Below are 18,084 nucleotides of genomic sequence, written 5' to 3'. Positions count from 1 at the left end.
ATAAATGTAAATGTAAACAGGATTGTTTTTTTAACTTCTGTTCAAAGCTCAAATAAACCCAAATAAACGTATTTTCGTGAACATGACTTTTAAAGCAATTGCTACAACAGTTGAAATGTTGCTAAAAGCGCACTTTTGTCTTGCCATAAAAATATTTGGGGTCTTGGCAACAGTACCAGTACCACATTGTAAAAAAGAAAGCTTGCAATGTGTCGCTGCAAAAGTGCTGCAGTTGAGAGCCCCCCTATGTCGGGCCCCTGTGGTGAGGCAGTAGTACTTGATAGTTGAAGGAATACGGGGGGTAGAAAGCGCACTCGCGGTGTTGGGAACTGGATGGAGCGGATTGAAGTGGGCAGTTTAGTTATAAGAAGTGGATTTTGACAGCGGATCTCGGGTTTTTGTCGGCAGGCTACGGCGTTTCCTACTGGATCTTACAGCGTGGCCACAGCAAAAACCAATATTATCTACAAGAAACGTAGCTGGAATGCGCTAATATGGAAACCAAACCGTTCTTGTCTCTAGGTGAGTTTCGCTCCAGGGAAATATGGTTTTTATTATCGCGACGTTGTTGTCATGTCGAGGAGGTGAAGGCATGTGTGAGTTTTTGCTCGGAAGTAGTAAACGAAACGAAACGAAACGAAACTATTACATCGTGTTTGCGCGTCTAGCAAAGATTTAACTTGCTTTTCTCAAAATAAAGACCTTAATTGATTTGTTGTCAGGTGATGGACAAGAGATAAAAATAATCTAGTAAACGTTTAGAAAGTCATAATAATAATGACGATATTTAGACTGGCATTAGTTATATATAGCCTATTTCTGTATTCTACGCTATTATTGTTATTGACGATGTTATATGTAGTTTCTCGAGAGCGATTATGTGATCAATGAATGAGCAAATAGCGCACGTGCGGATCACATTAATGAAACAGTGCGCAACTTGTGCGTAAGTATCACTTTATGGATCGATGTCAGGGCACTTCAGGAGTTTTCACGGCCACTTCAAAGGGCGCAACATTGAGCTTTGGAAACGGCTGAGATTTTCAGGACTTTACTTAGATCTGTCGGATTTATAATGGTCTTCTTGGTGCTTGGGAATGATCTGTTGTTCTTACCTGAACTCACATACACCCGGTCTTATTTTCTTGACTGACTCTGAAATAAGATCAAGTCTCCTTGGATGGAAAGTCATAGTGGAAAGACTGACGTAGTAACTCATGTTTCAATTGATGGTAGAGGAGATGCTGTGTAAACACGCATTGAAAGTGCCTTGCAACTGCATTCATTTTCCAATCACTGTGTTTATGAATGTATCCCGTTGGTTAAAACCATAACATAAAAAACACATTTTTGAGCTGTGTTGTAGGTCCCTGTAAAGTTTACTGGAATTTTTTAAAGGTCGCTCTCTGTGGGTCACATTGAGGACCACAACCTTTCCCTGGAGCGTCCCAAGTCCATGAGCGTTTATAAGGGAATACAGGGTCCCATTGTAAAAAGGGTCAGTCTGGAGAGGCGAGGGGGGTGTACAGATGCCGGACCACCCCAATAAAAAGAGAACCAGTTTGGTTTACGGCATAGCAGTTTTGTGTTTCTGAAGAGGTGATTGGTCCTTTGTCGGATGTCCACAGCTGTCCGTTTTATAAGAGTGGCTTTAAAGAGAAAGTTAATTGCTTGGAGGGACAGCGTCTCGCAGACACCCTCCAGCCACTGTCTGTCTGCAAATCAAAAGCAGTATTGGCCCTTTCGAGTCGGGCCAAATTGCACTTGAGAAAGTTCTCTTGAAGTGTCAGGTGATACACAAACACATTCAGTTGTGCACTGGAGGGGGATTGTGTGTTTATACCTTCTCTTGTTTCACTATTGTACAAACTGTTGCAGTTTAAGCATCTGCACTTCAGAGTGTTCGAGGATGATGAAAGATGTTTCGTGGGGCTGGCAGAGGGGTGTCTGTTAATCATTTGCTGTGCGCACTGTATGCATGATTTTTTGATAAAAGCGACTCTGCACTATGGACTTTGGATGTTTGGTGACATACATTCAGAGTAAGGACATTTTTTGTATGCAATGTACAACAGGGTCCAAAAGTCTAGGACTATAATGAAAATTTGAATAAAAAAAAAATATATATATTATATATATATTTCTTTATTTGAACCTGGAAATAAACACAACATTAATTCTTAGAAACATATCGCGTTTATTATTTAAAAAAGTAATTTGTGCACAAACAAAAGCCATGTCAGCTTGGGTGCTGATAATATCATTTATATTCTACTAATATATAATACTAATAATAATCACAACAACAACAATTCTTCTTCTTCTTCTTCTTCTTCTTCTTCTTCTTCTTCTTCTTCTTCTTCTTATTATTATTATTATTATTATTATTATTATTATTATTAATAAACATTAATTAGAAAACAATACAAAAAAGAACCATCAGCTCTAACAGACTTTTGGATTATTTTTCCTGTCACATCATCAATACCACATTACTGTAACAGTGCAAACATCAAGGCATCAGCAACTGCTTTGTGGCTCAGTCCAGTCCGGTCATTTTTTCGGTGGTACTTAATGGTGCAAATGGGATTATACTTGACCCCATGCACGCCAGTTCACTTTAATTTAATGGATTTAAAGAATCTAAAGAATGTTCAATGCCTTTTCCATCTCTACTTCCATCTTTACAGCAGTATTAAGCGTAATTTATGGTCGTGCGTGGACGTACGCTGTAGGCTGTGCATAGCTCTGCGTAGCCTGATGTGCACCTCTCCAAAAATGTAACAACGCGTCAACTCAACACGGACCGCAAGCGATGTGATTGGTCTGTTTGAACCCCTCCCTCAGGTCAAAAAACTCTGCGATAACGTCATGTTTACTCAAACGCATTTCCGAATGAATTATCGAAGTAAATTATTTGTTTTTTAAAGCTGTCAACGTTAAAGTGTTAACGCATGCGATTAATTCTTTTCAGCCATAGCAATAGCAATGCATTCAGTGCGAGCGTACAAGTTTCTTCAGCCTTCCGTGTTGATTGGCTGGACTCTTGACCTACAGCAAATCAGATGGGGGGGGGTGGGCGTGCATTTCTCTTGGCCAGAGAGTGGCGTGTTCTAATAGGTTGTTTGCACATGACGTCACGGCACTGCACTGCGCGAAGTGCAGATGGAGGGCAGCAAGGGATTTTCTCCATAGGAATTCACTATCACAAACTCAAATTGCCTACGTTTTGCGTTGATGTTCAAATCGATTAAACCATGAAACCACAAGGTGTTTTTATTGTGTAGCAAAAGTTGATGTTCATGAAAGGGGCACATGCGAGTATTGACTGAGAAACGGAGATAAAAGTGGGTTGTAAACCAGAATCTGTGGTTGGGATGAGCCGAGCCGGGTAAAACGCGTAACAAGGTTTAACCTACCTAAACAACGACCAGGTGAGCTCAAATTTCTGTCAAACCTTGTAGCTTCTGTTAAAAGAACAAGTCTATTAAACGGATAAAGTGATAAATCTTGCTTTAAGCGTTTCTTCCCCGTAGAAATCCATTATAAGGAAACAGCTTAACATACTGAAACAACGACCACGTAAAACGTAATTTCTATTAAACCTTAATTGTAATAAACACTAGCTCTTGTTAAAAGAACAAACACTTATTCTGGTATAAGAATAGTCTCGCGTTAAGCTTGTTCTTCATAGAAGTTCATTATAAAGAAACCACATAACGTGGCTCAAGGCAGCGACAAACTGAGAACATAAAACTTTTCAGTTATCATGTTTATGTTTGATATCAGCGATAAACAAATGTATTTAACTTGGTTTTCCGTGGTCGTTGTTTTGATACTTTGAGCTGTTTCCTTTTAATGGACTTTTATGGGGAAGAAACGCTAAACGCAAGATTCTTAATTTTCATAAAAGTCTGTCTCTATGTTTGTTTTTGAGTGCTGCGACAGGTGAGCTAATGAGAGGTCCAGCTGTCTCATGAGCTCATTCACACAAATCACTTATATTTCAGAAATGTACATAATATATGTAATTATTATAAAATATATAATTATTTAGCAAAAAATAAATAAATCTTGAATTTTTGAGTCATCTCTATCTTTTTTTAAATCAGTAAAATGAAGTCACAGCTTCTGTAGATTATTTAAAAAAAAAAAAAATGTAACGTTATGTCTGTAGTGACGTTATGTGTTTGATGTTTTCGGTTGATGCCCATGCACATGATTCAGAAAAACAGTCATACTTTAATCTGTTTCATGTGTGTTTTTTACTAGACTGCGAAGACATTCTAGGAAGTGCAAGTCCGAACGCAGTGTAACTTAAACCTCCGCTGACTGTAAATACTGTCTATAAAAAACGCTACCGTCTCCCTTCTTCCTTTTCGACCCTTCACGGGCCTTCTTCTCTCTTCTCACTGTACGTGCTGCAGCTCTTTTGAAGGATATGTTACAGGCTGACTGCAGTTCAGATAAGATCTGATGGAGATACGGATCTTGCATATCTTCTCTCATGAGAGCATCAAATTATACAGCAAAAAATCTCATTAAACGACAGCGGGGCCCCAAACTACTGTTCATCTGATACTCAGACAGGTGTTGTGCGCTACACTTATACCCTGCAGGACAGAAGGATTTAATTTGCGCCCTGCAGAAGATGGCGATTTGAAGTGAAGTTCAGTACCTCTGAGTCACTGGTTTGTCTTAGAATTGCCCCTTATGGAATTTTGTTTGATTTAATTGAGATATTTGATAATTGATGGTCGAACTATTTCTTTGTATTTTAAAATAACAAAGTTAAAGAAACACTTCACCACAAGCATGTACCCACATGATTTTTTATAAACATCCAACTAATTGTCCACAAATTTGGCATCATTACATCATATATTTATGGTTGGCGGAATGAAACTGTTCTGGGCAAACTCTCCGCCTGATGTGATCGGCTGATGCAAGCTAGACTCAAGTGACCTGCCAGAACTAACACTAAGCTTGATCGTATGTAAATAAAGGTAACCAGTTAGCGAGGATGTGTTTTTGAGCGCTAATCCGGGTATTAAAGTGTAAGGAATGAAAGGCAAATGAGTTATGGTGACTCAGATGAACGTTCTTCCTGGGTGTGTTGGGAGTATTTTGGTGCATGCAGGTTGTTGTGAGCATGCATGCGTGATTCCCTTCACCCCTCGTGTGAGCTCTGTTGACAGGAGACGCACTTGCGCGATGTATCTTTAGTCTCGTCACAGCAGTAAAGAGTGGCTGCCACCACATGTGTTTGTTAAATCACTTTTCTTGACGTTGAAGAATGTTGAAGCCTGCGTGAAGTTCTTTGAACGCTCAGCGCTGACATGGCCTGTGATTTTATTATTTCTGTTGCCGGCCCTTCCAGTCTTTAAATAAAAATATCTGGATAAAGGCTTCTCATTTTCAAAATTGTCATTACCTCACTATGTGCACACTATAACATTCCTTTATAAAAACAGATCATGATGCTATGGGGGCTAGAAAAAGACAGAGGTAAATGTGCGTTTCTAGTTTTGTGAGTTTGCATTGAAGGAATGTGTCTCTGTTACTTTAGATATTGAGACATTTGATAAGTGCACAACATTTAAAGGTCCAGTGTGTAATTTTGTGGAGGCTCTATTGACAGAAATGCAATATAATATACATAACTATGTCTTCAGAGGTGTATAAAGACCTAACATAATGAAGCGTTATGTTTTTATAACCTTAGAATGAGCTATTTCTATCTACATACACTGCGGGTCCCCTTGCATGGAATTTGTCACGTTGTTTCTACCGACAAATTGCTCTACAGAGTGCGTTTTGTAAATACATTATCTCCTTCAGCAAAGTAGTGAAAACGTGACGACATCTTTGTCCTGTGTCAGCCACCGTAGTGCTTCAAATGGGAGGGGGGAAGTGAGCTGTTGGTTGCAATTCAAAACCTCACCACTAGATGCCATTACATTTCATAAACTGGACCTTTAACACTAAATCAGCACAAAACGATTCATGATGCGTTTAAATTCCAAATCATATAGCCTACATCGTTTTTAAGAGTGAGGAACAATTGTAAACATTTACCGGGTCAGCTAATATTCAAGACAATTTCTCTTTTTTCATATATTTTTCTCCATAAGCTCCAAGTACATTCAGCCTTAACCTCACGTTTTAGCGCATTTTTATTATAAATGAAAAATGTCACCAATTTGTAACCCACCTATTAACCGTAATGAGAAAAAAATCGCTAGGTGCCACATACCTTCGAGGGTCTTCTTTAAACTTTACCCCGTAAAAGAAACACAGACAAATGAGTCATTGCCGCAGCCCTGAACTTTATGTCAGCCGTACTATTTCCAGCCTCTCGCTGGTTCTGCACCGTGCTGGTAATTGCACACGTTAAATGTGTAGACCTGCTCCATTTTGTTCTTAATAACTTCATTGAGTCATGACTCATGTCGCTAGTTCCAATTGCTTTTGCATACAAACTTGTATTCCCATTGTATTCCCTATGTTTTCCCATTCTATATTATATTGAAAAGCACATTTGTCATTTAATGCAATTTGTTCGGATTTACAGTGAAACTTTTTGCGTGACAGTTTTGCTTGATAAATAGAAAGATAATGTCACTTCTTTTCTATGAGTGTGGATGTCACATCCTTGTGGAATTATGTATGGCATTGACACGTGACGATGTGTCTTGTAGTTTGTGTATGTGCAGTATGTTCTCTCTGAGGCTCATACTCTATCTGTGGAAGAACAGGGACTGGATAACTAACCAGATCCTTTTTTATCCAAGTTATGCGATTGTGTATACGATGTGTATTCCCTGGGAATTGAACGCATCACTCTAAAAAATATTGGGTTATTTATTTTCAACCCAGCATTGGGTCAACACAATTGTTGGGTTATAAATGAACCTATACTGGGTTGTTTCAACCCAAGATTCTGGATTGTTTCGATCCATTGTTGGCTCAAATATAAACATTTTCTGGTTAATTTAACCCAGCGGCTGGGTTTAAAATGTAGAGTGCTTGATTGTTGCGCTGCTAATGCAATGCTCTACCAATTCAGCTACTTAAATCGAAATGAACCGTTCTTCCAAGTTCAGTTTTCTGTAGACTGTAGGCTGCTTGCGGTTGCTAGGCAAGTCTTTCCTATTTATTCAGTTTGTGTTATGTCAGGTGTGCGTTTATAGTTATTTTAAAACTCTGGCTCGTCTAACATAATTCAGAGGTCAATCTCTCTTCAATCTATAATTTACACTCGCAATCAACCCTTTGGGTCTTTGTCAGCACAGCGTATGTGCTTGACATCTGTAAGTGTATGACATCATTTTTCCTGCTGTCTTTTGTATCAGACAAACGAGAAATCGTGGATTGCATTTCGTTTTTTCTTCGGGCGTAAAAGATAAGAAATTAAGTGATGCTTTACATTCCGCTCCTTTTCTTTACGCGCTTATGTTTCCGTCCCGACTGATTTAAAAGTCTCGGGGGTAAAGTTGCACCACGTTGCACTTTAAAGAATGTTTAGGAGCGAACCAACCGTACGCCCTTTGCCCTCGGATGATATTCCAAACCATCAGACGTGTCTGATTTAATCTGTTTTGTAATGTGATACAGTATCGTTCCATAACGCAGATGGTTTGTTTCATTGTTTTTTTTTTTTTTTTTCAGTGTAACTGACGGCACATATTGCCGGGATTTGACATATTAGCTGTCGTCATCGTTTTATCATTTGCCTTTATTTTCTCTCAGGGTTGTTTACATTAGCGAGCGTGTGATTTGGTACGACAGGAAGTCATAAGAGAACAATGATGAGGCGAGGAACAGGATGTCAGGGAGACCTGGAGGGGGGGGCTGTTTACCTGCTGGAGATGCACGGCTCTAACCCGCCACAAGGCATGAGAACATACATTAATCAATGCTTAACAGTAGGTGCCTTCATATAAAAAGACATTTGCGATAGAATAAACGAATGTATATGTGACTTTAAACCAACAAACGGGGTTCGTTGTGGTTTAAAGGGGCAGTTGTGGCCTAATGGTTAGAGAGTCGGACTCATGACCAGAAGGTTGCCGGTTCAATTCCCAGGGCCGGCGGGTAACAACTGAGGTGCCCTTGAGCAAGGCACCTTACCCCTACTTGCTCCCCGGGCGCTGCAGTGATAGCTGCCCACTGCTCCGGGGGTACGTGTGTTCACTACTCTCTGGATGGGTTAAATGCAGAGGTCACATTTCGTTGCCTTGTACTTGTACATGTGCAATGACAATAAATTGAATCTAAATCTAAAAAAAAAAAAAAAAAATCTAAAGTTAACATGAATGACAGACGCTTACACCGTCGCTTGTAGTTGAGCAGTTCTAACACTGTAAAAACTTGAAAACTTGAACTTAGCAAAGTTTGTAGTTTAAAGACCTACAGAAGTGCCTTAAAATGCGCAGCTTTGTTCGAAGCATCGACAAAGATGTAATTTCCACTGAAACTGAAAGTTTAGGGTAAGACCTATTAAGTAGCTCCTCCCCCTCTTTGATAGTAGTCAATAGCGTACGTTCAATAGAAGGTCATGTTATGCTATTGCCCCATATAAGAACGCATAGATGATTACATTAAAGATCAGAGCTTGTTTATATTCACTTTGTTTGTTAACATTATTATTTGACATTGTTGTAGTTATGGAAATATATACAGTAACTAATAGATGTTCTGAGTTGCTCCACGTTCCATTCATGTATTTAAGGATTCATGGAAAATGTTTATCCTTTGTGGGATAGTTAGTCCAAAAAAGAAAATTCTGTCATCATTTGCTCACTCTCATGTCGTTCCAAAACCATAAGATTTTATTTCATCTGAGAGACATAAATATGACTCATGGGCTACATTCAAGTCTTGTGAAGTCATACGATGTGAGAATCAAACCGTAAACGGCAGTGAAGGGGAAGATGGTCAGCGATAAATTGTGGTCTTTCTTCACACAAAGTCAACATATGCATTCACAAGACTTGGAATATGGCATGTGAGGCGTATGTTCTACTTTTATTTGATCACTTTTGGAGTCTGATGGCATTGGTCACCACTTGTATTGTTTGGAAAACAATGTCGGCAATCAAAACCTCATGGTTGTAAAAGAAAGAAAATCAGGTTTATGTGAGTAGGTAATAAGGTTTAGTGTGATTGGATGAACTGTCTCTTTATACATTTCCTTGGTGTTTTTGGTCAAAAGTTCTCTGCAAATGGCTTTTTTCTGTTTCCTTTTGAAATGAAGGACACCGAGTGAATAGAACTGTCCTGCCTGTTAATCTCTCAGCGCTCTGCCGCTCAAATTATACCTTTTCAGAGAAATATTACAGAGAGGCTTTAATTAACAGACGTCATCAAGAACAAATTAAGCTTTTCCATCTCTTCCATTTGAACATCTCGAAAACAACCAAAATGCACCTACACATTAATAAAGAGGCTTTTCGGATGTTGGTGCTGGCTGGTTTCAGGCCATGCCATCCTCTTGTCTTTTTTGGCAGTGATGCGTAAATTATGAGGTCCGTATATCTCCAGCGCATGACACTTGAGGGGTTGCTAGTTGAGTTCATTTGGGAACTATGTTGGCTACATGGAGAATAAATTGTTGGAAATATTCGGCTTGCTTGCCATCATAATATTAATTATGTAGTGGGGAAGAATTATTTAGCAGAATGTGTGACATTCTGAGTATCCTGAGGATTGAGAATAACAGAAGTTTTGGAAACAGTGGTTTGGAAATAGTCGGATGAGCTCCTCAGAGGATGTTATAATTATTTACGGGATGGAGATGTATTTTTAGATCATCAGAGCAAATTAAATCTGTTAAGCTCAGAAGCTGATTTTACCTCAACTGCACGTGTCTGTGCAGGGCCGTTCCAAAGAATTTTTTCGGGGCCCAGTGTGATTTAGAAGATGTGGGGCCCTACCTGGCTGGCGCTTTTTCTGTCTTAATATCAAATCTTGTATATGATATTAAGTGCTACAGTGTTTCATTGGTCAAATACGCAAATAGAATTTCAATGCGCAAAGTCAATAGTATACGTTTAGCTACTGTACATTGCATTCGTGTGAGGAGAAATCTCTCCTAAATTAATCATCATCTTCTTTCAGAATACAAGTACAAGCAGGCTACAACAGATAAAGTGTGCAAAAACATAACACAAATCAAAGTTCTATATTACATCAATAAAATACGCTTATTTAAAGCTACAGTTTGTAAAAAAGAGGACCGCTAGAGGGCGCACGATCAAAACAACAACAATGGCGTAGCTTGATGACGCTGTGAAGGAGCGTGGAATGATGGGATCTGTTGTCTTCAACTCCACCGCTGATGGCCATCAATCAGACGGAAACGAGAAATCATGTTAGCAGATGAGGTAAAGTAATAAAGTTTTATAAATGCATATAATTGTGGTCCATAAATAAGTGACTGCTCAAAACAAGCTAGTGGCTTGCTAGACGCTAGACACTACTTCCGCATTTGTGGTTTCTAGTCAGTACGTCAAGGCAGTAACAAAGGGTAACGCGGATATGACGCCATTGACAGGCGACTGCACAGCCCCGTGTCACTGTTTAGAATGGCGATTTACAAGTAGTTGGAAACATTTGAGATATTGTAAGTACTCATCTGAACAAAATATATAACACTGGATTAGTCTTTTTTGGATATTTTACTGCAAAATTGTTACAAACTGCACCTTTAAGAGGTTTTCCTCATAAATGTATTAAAAAACAAAATTTTTACACAGCTTTGGAGGCCATGCGAACGTGCGTGACGGAGGCGGTTGTGGCACCTCTGGTTCAATCGCACAGTGCGCACGCGCATGCTCCAAGTGCTGCCAAATTAGTGGCCGGCCGGTGCCTGAATCAATACTCCACCGTACAGGACAGCCCCAGTTTAAAATAATGTAGTCACCGGTTCCCGTCGTGCTTTTCTTGCGATTGCCTCTTATGGGTTCTCTTTTCGCAGGAGAAGTGCGTTCAACGCAAACGCGTAAGCATTTGCCCTTGTAACAAACAACAATACCAGTTTGTGATAGCGAGTAAAAAATCCTGCATCAGAGAGCTAAATACAGAGATCGCATACCCGCACTCGTTTCTGTAAAGGACTAGACTAGGGGTCAGCAACCTAAGGCACGCTGAAAGGAAATCGATGGCACGCCAAGCACGTTCAAAAATGAATATCATTTTAGTTTACGAAAATGTTTAAGCCCATTTCGAGTTCCTACGACAAACTACATATTAGTCCTTATAATCAAGTTTAGTTGTCACGTCAGGCGTTAGCACTCATGCAGTTGGCACACAGCCAGGTGCTGATCGAGGAAATGGTGCCGCACAATCATTTAAAGAGATCGGTCTGCATCCACTCAATGTTGTATGCCATTTACCAACCTTACTTTGAAACTAAACACGAGAAGCTCACTGAGATTACAAGGCGCGATGGGGCACCACAAAATCTGCCTGTATTCAATGCATTATGCCTTTTCCTCAAAAATAGAATTGTTCTTCAAGAATGATTCCAATGTTACGGTAAGCAGATTACATATACTGGATAATTGAGATAAATTTGTTGATACGGCACAGTGATTACCAAGAAAAAATGTAAACGGCACGCCGCCTTCTCAAAAAGGTTGCCGGCCCCTGGACTAGACACATTTGCAGCTCTCTCAGGGTCAGGGTTAAACACGTGAAAAACAGTATGAATAACATAGCTCAGATAATTATTTAGAATAAACTCATACTTCAAAAACTAACTAAAACACTAAAATCAATTCAAGGTCTTTAAATTTTTTTAATTATTATAAATCATATTTTTAAAAAACCCTAGAGGGTGGGGCCTGGTGCAGACCAGCAAAAGTCTCTATTTGGTCTCCATGTCCTCTTCTGTCCACATGTGTGACAGACAGAAACAGAAAATTGGATTTCTGCAGTTCTTCAGTTTCGACTGGTCCATTTATCCCATTATCGTTGTGTCTTTGCTGGCAGTGTCTGATGAAAGGTTATGAATCAGACCTTTTGTTCCAGCATGCTATCTTGTCTATTTCAACAGCCCTGCCAAAAGTTGTTTCTGTGTTATTCTCGTTCCCATTTACTGACAGGATATGACACAGCAACCATAAAGAACCTTCAGGCCATCATTACTACATCATAGAAGAATCACCGCTATGAGAACTAAAGCCAAATATCCAAGTACTCTAATCCTCATTATTTTTAAGGCTTTTTTGAATGGTTTCTTCATTAGTATCATAATTCCCATTTCAGCTTTATCATTCTGTATATGCTCACTTTGTATTTATAAAAAAAAAACTTATTTCTCTCACCCTCTTCTAGCAGGCATTTCTATAACAAATATTGAAATTTTGTATCTTTGCATTTTCATACGTTGGATGAATCACCTTTGTTTCATTTTGTATTTATTTTGGAAAGTTTGGATAAAAGCGTCTCCTGAATGCTTCAAGCTGTAATCCCAAACTATGTTTGGCTAAAACAAATCAGTTATTGATCGAGTACATAAAAAATCTGTGTCTTCTTATTAGGGATGTGGCGGTGATGAAATTTTCCCATCGGTTAATCGACGTGTAAAAACACCGGTAGTACCGGTGACACCGGGGATGAGGGGTTTGCTGTGGGGTGGTCTAAGATGCAGCCGTGCTCATGATGCATTTTACTTTTTGAATTAGTGGCAATTCGGGAACAGCAATTGCTTGAATTAATGGTGGGTCAATATCTTTATTGATAAAAACACACAAAACTACAAAAAAAGTACAATGACATTTGCTTACATTAAACACAGACCTTGCAAAACGAATAACCACTGCACACACTATGCAAAAAATACGAAACGAATATAAAAAACCTTAATGTCAGATTAAGGTACGTTGCCTTTAACAAAACGAATAATCACGACACACATCAAGCAAAAAATGTATAAGAAACGATTAAAAAAACTTTACGTTAAATAAGTTGCAGAAGCCACGTTCAGATGCGCAGTCTGGTCTTTAACTAAACTAAGTGATTTATTACTATACAAATTCTAAATGACGGTGGGGGTCGGTGGACAAGTGATGTAATCGGTGACACCGACTATCGCAACAAGCCTACTTCTTATCCCAATTTGCAGCGGTAAACTTGCACTTCGCAAGATGTAAACACTGGTCCAGACGCACTTCCGGTTTTTATTTATTTCATCAAATTTTATTAAATTTTATTTCATTTTGTATCATTTCATTTTTTAAATCGTAAAAATATTTGTTTAACATTTTGATTTGGATATAAACGTTTAAACGTTTTTTTCATTTTAATCTTCGGAAATGTTCTATAATAAAGATTTATAATTTGATCTGTCAGGTACAATTTTGCAGGAAAAGTCAGTATGACATCAACCTTGACTTCAACCCACATAAAGATAAACATGTATGTGAAGTAACCTGTAATTTTTTTGTTTCAAATAGAAATGAAGATACAGCATCAAATGTTAAGCATTGCAGCTTTAAATGTACATATAAAGTGTATGTGGCTTATATTCTTTACATTCTGAGGTTGTGTCTTTGAGGTCTATCTGAAGTGTATCTTTACATCCATAAACATTAAGGATGAGGAAAATACATACAACCCTCATCAGTCACAAATATGAAGATGAGAGGCTGACAGATGAAGAACCTTGATCATTCTTCATCTGTTGAGTAGCTCTCAAGGCTAACAAAAGCACTTGACTCACATGACCAAGCCAGAAACTTTTGCTTCCTCTGTGGTCCAGATTCAAAAGCGAGAATCGAGAACCCTTGAAAGAGAGATTTTTGTGACATTCATGATGAATTGAATTGCGGGTCTGATCTTTGACCTTAACTTTGATTGTCTTAGAGATGAGATGGAGACCTTGAATAAAGGAATCTGCTCTGCGTGGCAAGGTCTCGTAAATGAGGGCTCTGAATGGAGCAAATATCCTGGGTCTCATAAAGACAGCCTACAGATTTTGCCTTTAGTCTGTGTTTGTGTGTGTGTGTGTGGGTGTCCTTTGTTGCACAAGGTCATTAGCGAGTTTAAGTAATGGGTGGTCTGACGGTTCATACTCAAAGATGAAACTGAGTTGCAATTTTACTAGCAAACAAATAAAACTTCTCAAGGTCAAGCTATTCCCATATCAATCAGAGATATGTAGCGACACACATGCAGTCGCACAAACGCTCACATGTGAGCCTTCTAGTTGAGAACCGCAAGTCTTGCGTACCAGAACCATGAGACGGGGCTCCGCCCACAACTGGTGATGTCATGCATTGAGCGTTCCAGACCTAAACAGAGATAAAAATGACAGATTTGAAATTCCCTGCTTCCAACATCAAACCAGACAAACAATGTCATGAAAAAATGAACATAACTACTAAAATGGAAACAAGGAAGCACCATTTATTCGCTCACATTCTTTGTCATAAAAACTGTCTATTGTCAATATATTCAAGATGAAAGACTCATTTTCATGGTAAAAGAATATGTGCCCTATTTTAAAGATCTAAGCGCATGGTCTTAAGTGCACGACGCAGGTGCACTCAGGGCATGTCCGAATCCACTTTTGCTAGTTTATCGACGGGAAAACAGTCGGCGTGCCCGGGCGCATGGTCTAAACGGGTTGTCCCGATTTTCTTAATGAGTAATGGGTGTTTTTTGGGCGTAACGTGCAGTAAACCAATCAGAATCTCATCTCTGATTCCCTTGAAGCAAATTAACTTTTCAAATGAAGCACACGCCTCGAGACCGCAAGCTTGCGGGGTTTGAATCCCGAGAGGCACGTGTGTTGCTTGTATATAGAAAGTGTACATTGTGATGCTGTTCTTTAAACATCCGTTTTTCACGTACACATTGTTCTTGTGGCTGTGCGCTGTCATAGCTGCAACTTTGGTTATAGTGACATATCGCTACTTACACTTCTATCAGCTTTGCTCAGCAGCGCTGTTGTGAGATGTCGGCTCAGTGGTGAGACTCACTAAGTCACTAGCGCTTGGCGGTTCGAATCTGTCTTTGGCCGTGTTCCGTGCTTATTTGTACATTGTGCGCTTTGAGTTTGTTTTCACCTATTCTTCTCGACCTGTCCCATTTTCATCACGGATTTTCTGTTTCTGCCTTTTTTTGCTCTCGATGCTCTGTGCCGGCGTGGTTCGGCGCTGCGCTAGCGGGGCCTTAGAGGGGCTTGGCCCCATATCGCTGCTTGCAGCTATATTTATTATTGATTGTGTTAAGTGTTTTCTTTTTAATGGTTGGAAAATAAGTGTAAAATATAAAAAAAATGTGGATTGTTGTATCATTGTTTTTGATGAAAGTAAATGTTTAGAGAAAATAGGGATGCTCATTTATTCATTATTCACACTGTCTTTTGCTCAGGGGAGAAAATAGATCTCTTATTCATTGCTTCTAGCAATTAGAACAAAACTCGAGCAAACGGAAATCATGTTTTTCTCCTGAGTAAATTAATCTCATATGTGTCTCCAGATATCAAAAGACAATCTTTCTATCCAAATAGTCTTTATTTTCATATGGCTCAGAACAGATGTCTCAATAATATCACATAAATAATGTTAATAAATGAATAAAACGAAAGTAAGGCATTTCAGTATGAACGCTCATTTCTCAACAGCTCCTCATCAAATTCATTAAACCGCCGCACTATGAAAAATCACCTGCGAGATATTGCGTTTTTCCTCTGGGTTGTCACATAAGCTGATCCAGTTTATTCAATTCTCTCCTATAGAAGTGTTCTGTGGAAGGTGATTGGTTTACCAGTGCCGTGTGTTTTCGGTTTTAATCTGATCGTACCTCTCTGCGCTGGAAGTGAGTGTCTCTCACCCACTTCTCTTGTGTCGCACACACAGGGCTCCTGAAAAACGCGTGCTCGGGAGCGCCGCCATGTATGCGGAGCCGGCCGGGCGATGCTGGCAGTTCGCCCGATGGGTGCTCTGGCTTCACAGGCATGTATCCACTGCAACAGCGCAGGATATCCACAGGTATAAAGCACGCACGCACGCACGCACGCATTCAGAAAACATCAGAGCACATGCGCTCACAACAGATACAGTACATTAGGTCAGTCGAACAGCACTGGGAATTATTCTCTAGAGTTCAGCTGTAGAGCGTCTGTTTTTGGAAATATGTTGAAACTCATGATACAGTTACTGTACACTTATGGGAAACAGTTTTTAGGGCAAACGTGTTGCAACAAATCCCGTACAGAAGTATTCTGCCCTGGCGTCTGCTGTAATAGACTTGTTTCAACGGCTTTATTGCTGGATGTGATACACCGTGTATCACCTGTGGCCAGTGTTGGGTGTAACTAGTTACTAAGTAATTAGTTACTGTAATTTAATTACTTTTCCCTTGAAAAAGTAAAGTAAGGGATTACTCTTATTTTTTCTGTAATTTAATTACAGTTACTTTTGATGTAATTAAACTAAATACTTTGTGTAATATATGTGTGTGCAATAGTGGAATTGACATCAAAATTCAAAGTCTAACTTTAAAATCTGTGCTTTAATGTATAATTCTCACATTTGTAATACTTTGGTCAGTTAATAAGAGTACTTTATGTAGTTTAATATTATTTATTTGAATGAATGAAAAGAGCACTTTCATGTCTATCCTTGAATCACTTAACTAATCAAGGTTGATATAGGATATAGAAAGTAATTAGTAATAAGTAATTAAATACTTTTTGGAGAGAGTAATTTGTACAATAATCTAATTACACTATTGAATATGTAATTAGTAACTAGTAATTAATTACTTTTTGAGAGTAACTTACCCAATACTGCCTGTGACGCAGACTATCGCAACAAGCCTAAAAACACTGCATTTTTCTTTATAGGAAATGAAAAAGACGCTGCACATTTCGAGCAATTAAACATTGTGTTGTCAAAGTTGACACATTCGCTTTACTACTTTTTATTTGTTAAATATTCACTAAATTCATAGACAATCATGAATATAATTATTATTTATAAAAAAATGACAATTATTATTAAAAATGAAAAATGGGTCCTGAGGTCAAAAAGGTTGAGATCTACTGTTTTTAGCTTTGTTTATTTTACAGCCCTTACATCAGCTCTCTGTCCTGAGGTATTTGAGAAGAACTACTGTAAGATTTCATGTGTTACTGAAATAAAACAAAATACTAAGTCTTCTCAGATGTTAAATAGCAATATTTGAGCAATAACAAAATTCACTGGAAATCCCTCAACAACATGTTTTGGTGAGGATGTGTATCTCTAGCATTTAACACACAGATTTTATGTCAATATTGTGCTTTGGAACGGATGAGATGTGTGGGTTGTGTTTAAACGTCCATCCCACCAGCTGTCATTTCTGCGGCTGGCATAAATCTAAACGTGTTCTTGTAAATCCAAGCTAGCATGAGTATTTGAAGTGTGAGAGAATGCTATACAGTAATATCGCTCTTTCTCTCTGGTTCATGCCCGCCATAATTGCAGCCTTTTGTTACGAGTTCAGAGAGAGGGAACAGAACAAAGAAAAGGATGCTGGGAAAAATGGGCCAACCTCCAGAGGCAAACATACCTCAGCTAGTCTCCAGAACTTTGTGATGTGGTTATGGCCCTGTTTCGCAGGTCTCATATTACTAGCCCGGTATATAAAAGAACTGGAGAACTGGAAGGTGCTGGAGGAGTACACTTCATTTAAAACGCGCAGATCGAGCGAGAGAAAGCTAGCGAAGATGCTACACAAAGCCAGCCTTGTGCTTTAGTTTCTTTTCGAGAAAATGAGAGAGTGACTAAGAGAGGAGGGATGGAAAAGATTATCCATTGGAATGTCTGGGCTGACCTCAAATGGAGCGGACTTTCCAGGCAGCCAATAAGATTGTGTTGCTTAGTGCTCGGATAATTTCTTCCTGATGATGGAGGCAGTCGTGTCTATAAAGAAGGCCGAGGTGCCTGTGCTATAAAGACAATATTCAACGTGTCGGTCGATGCCTGTGTCAGATGCCTGTGAAGGAAAACACATCATATTTGAACTTGAAACTGTAAATATGTAAATGCAAGAATGATCATATTTATAAACTGTGCTTTTTCAACT

General features: G+C 39.0%; 1 protein-coding gene across 4 annotated transcripts in view; it reads left to right on the top strand.

Annotated features, from left to right (window-relative positions):
- The first annotated feature begins 303 nt into the window (after positions 1-303).
- Positions 304-18,084, top strand: part of rxrab (retinoid x receptor, alpha b) — a 52,206-nt gene continuing 34,425 nt past the window's right edge. For 2 of the 4 annotated variants that reach the window (XM_057356124.1, XM_057356116.1), the window contains exons 1-2: positions 304-522; positions 15,873-16,004. In XM_057356124.1, coding sequence (XP_057212107.1) covers positions 495-522; positions 15,873-16,004 — 160 coding nt within the window. In that variant the 5' untranslated portion in view covers positions 304-494. Of the gene's footprint in view, positions 523-10,218; positions 10,389-15,872; positions 16,005-18,084 lie in introns of all 4 variants that reach the window. The other 2 variants (XM_057356133.1, XM_057356142.1) reach the window with 2 other exon arrangements.

This window comes from Triplophysa rosa, linkage group LG2, assembly GCF_024868665.1.
Source record: "Triplophysa rosa linkage group LG2, Trosa_1v2, whole genome shotgun sequence".
Classification (NCBI taxonomy): domain Eukaryota; kingdom Metazoa; phylum Chordata; class Actinopteri; order Cypriniformes; family Nemacheilidae; genus Triplophysa; species Triplophysa rosa.
This window is presented reverse-complemented; position numbering and strand designations above follow the sequence as displayed.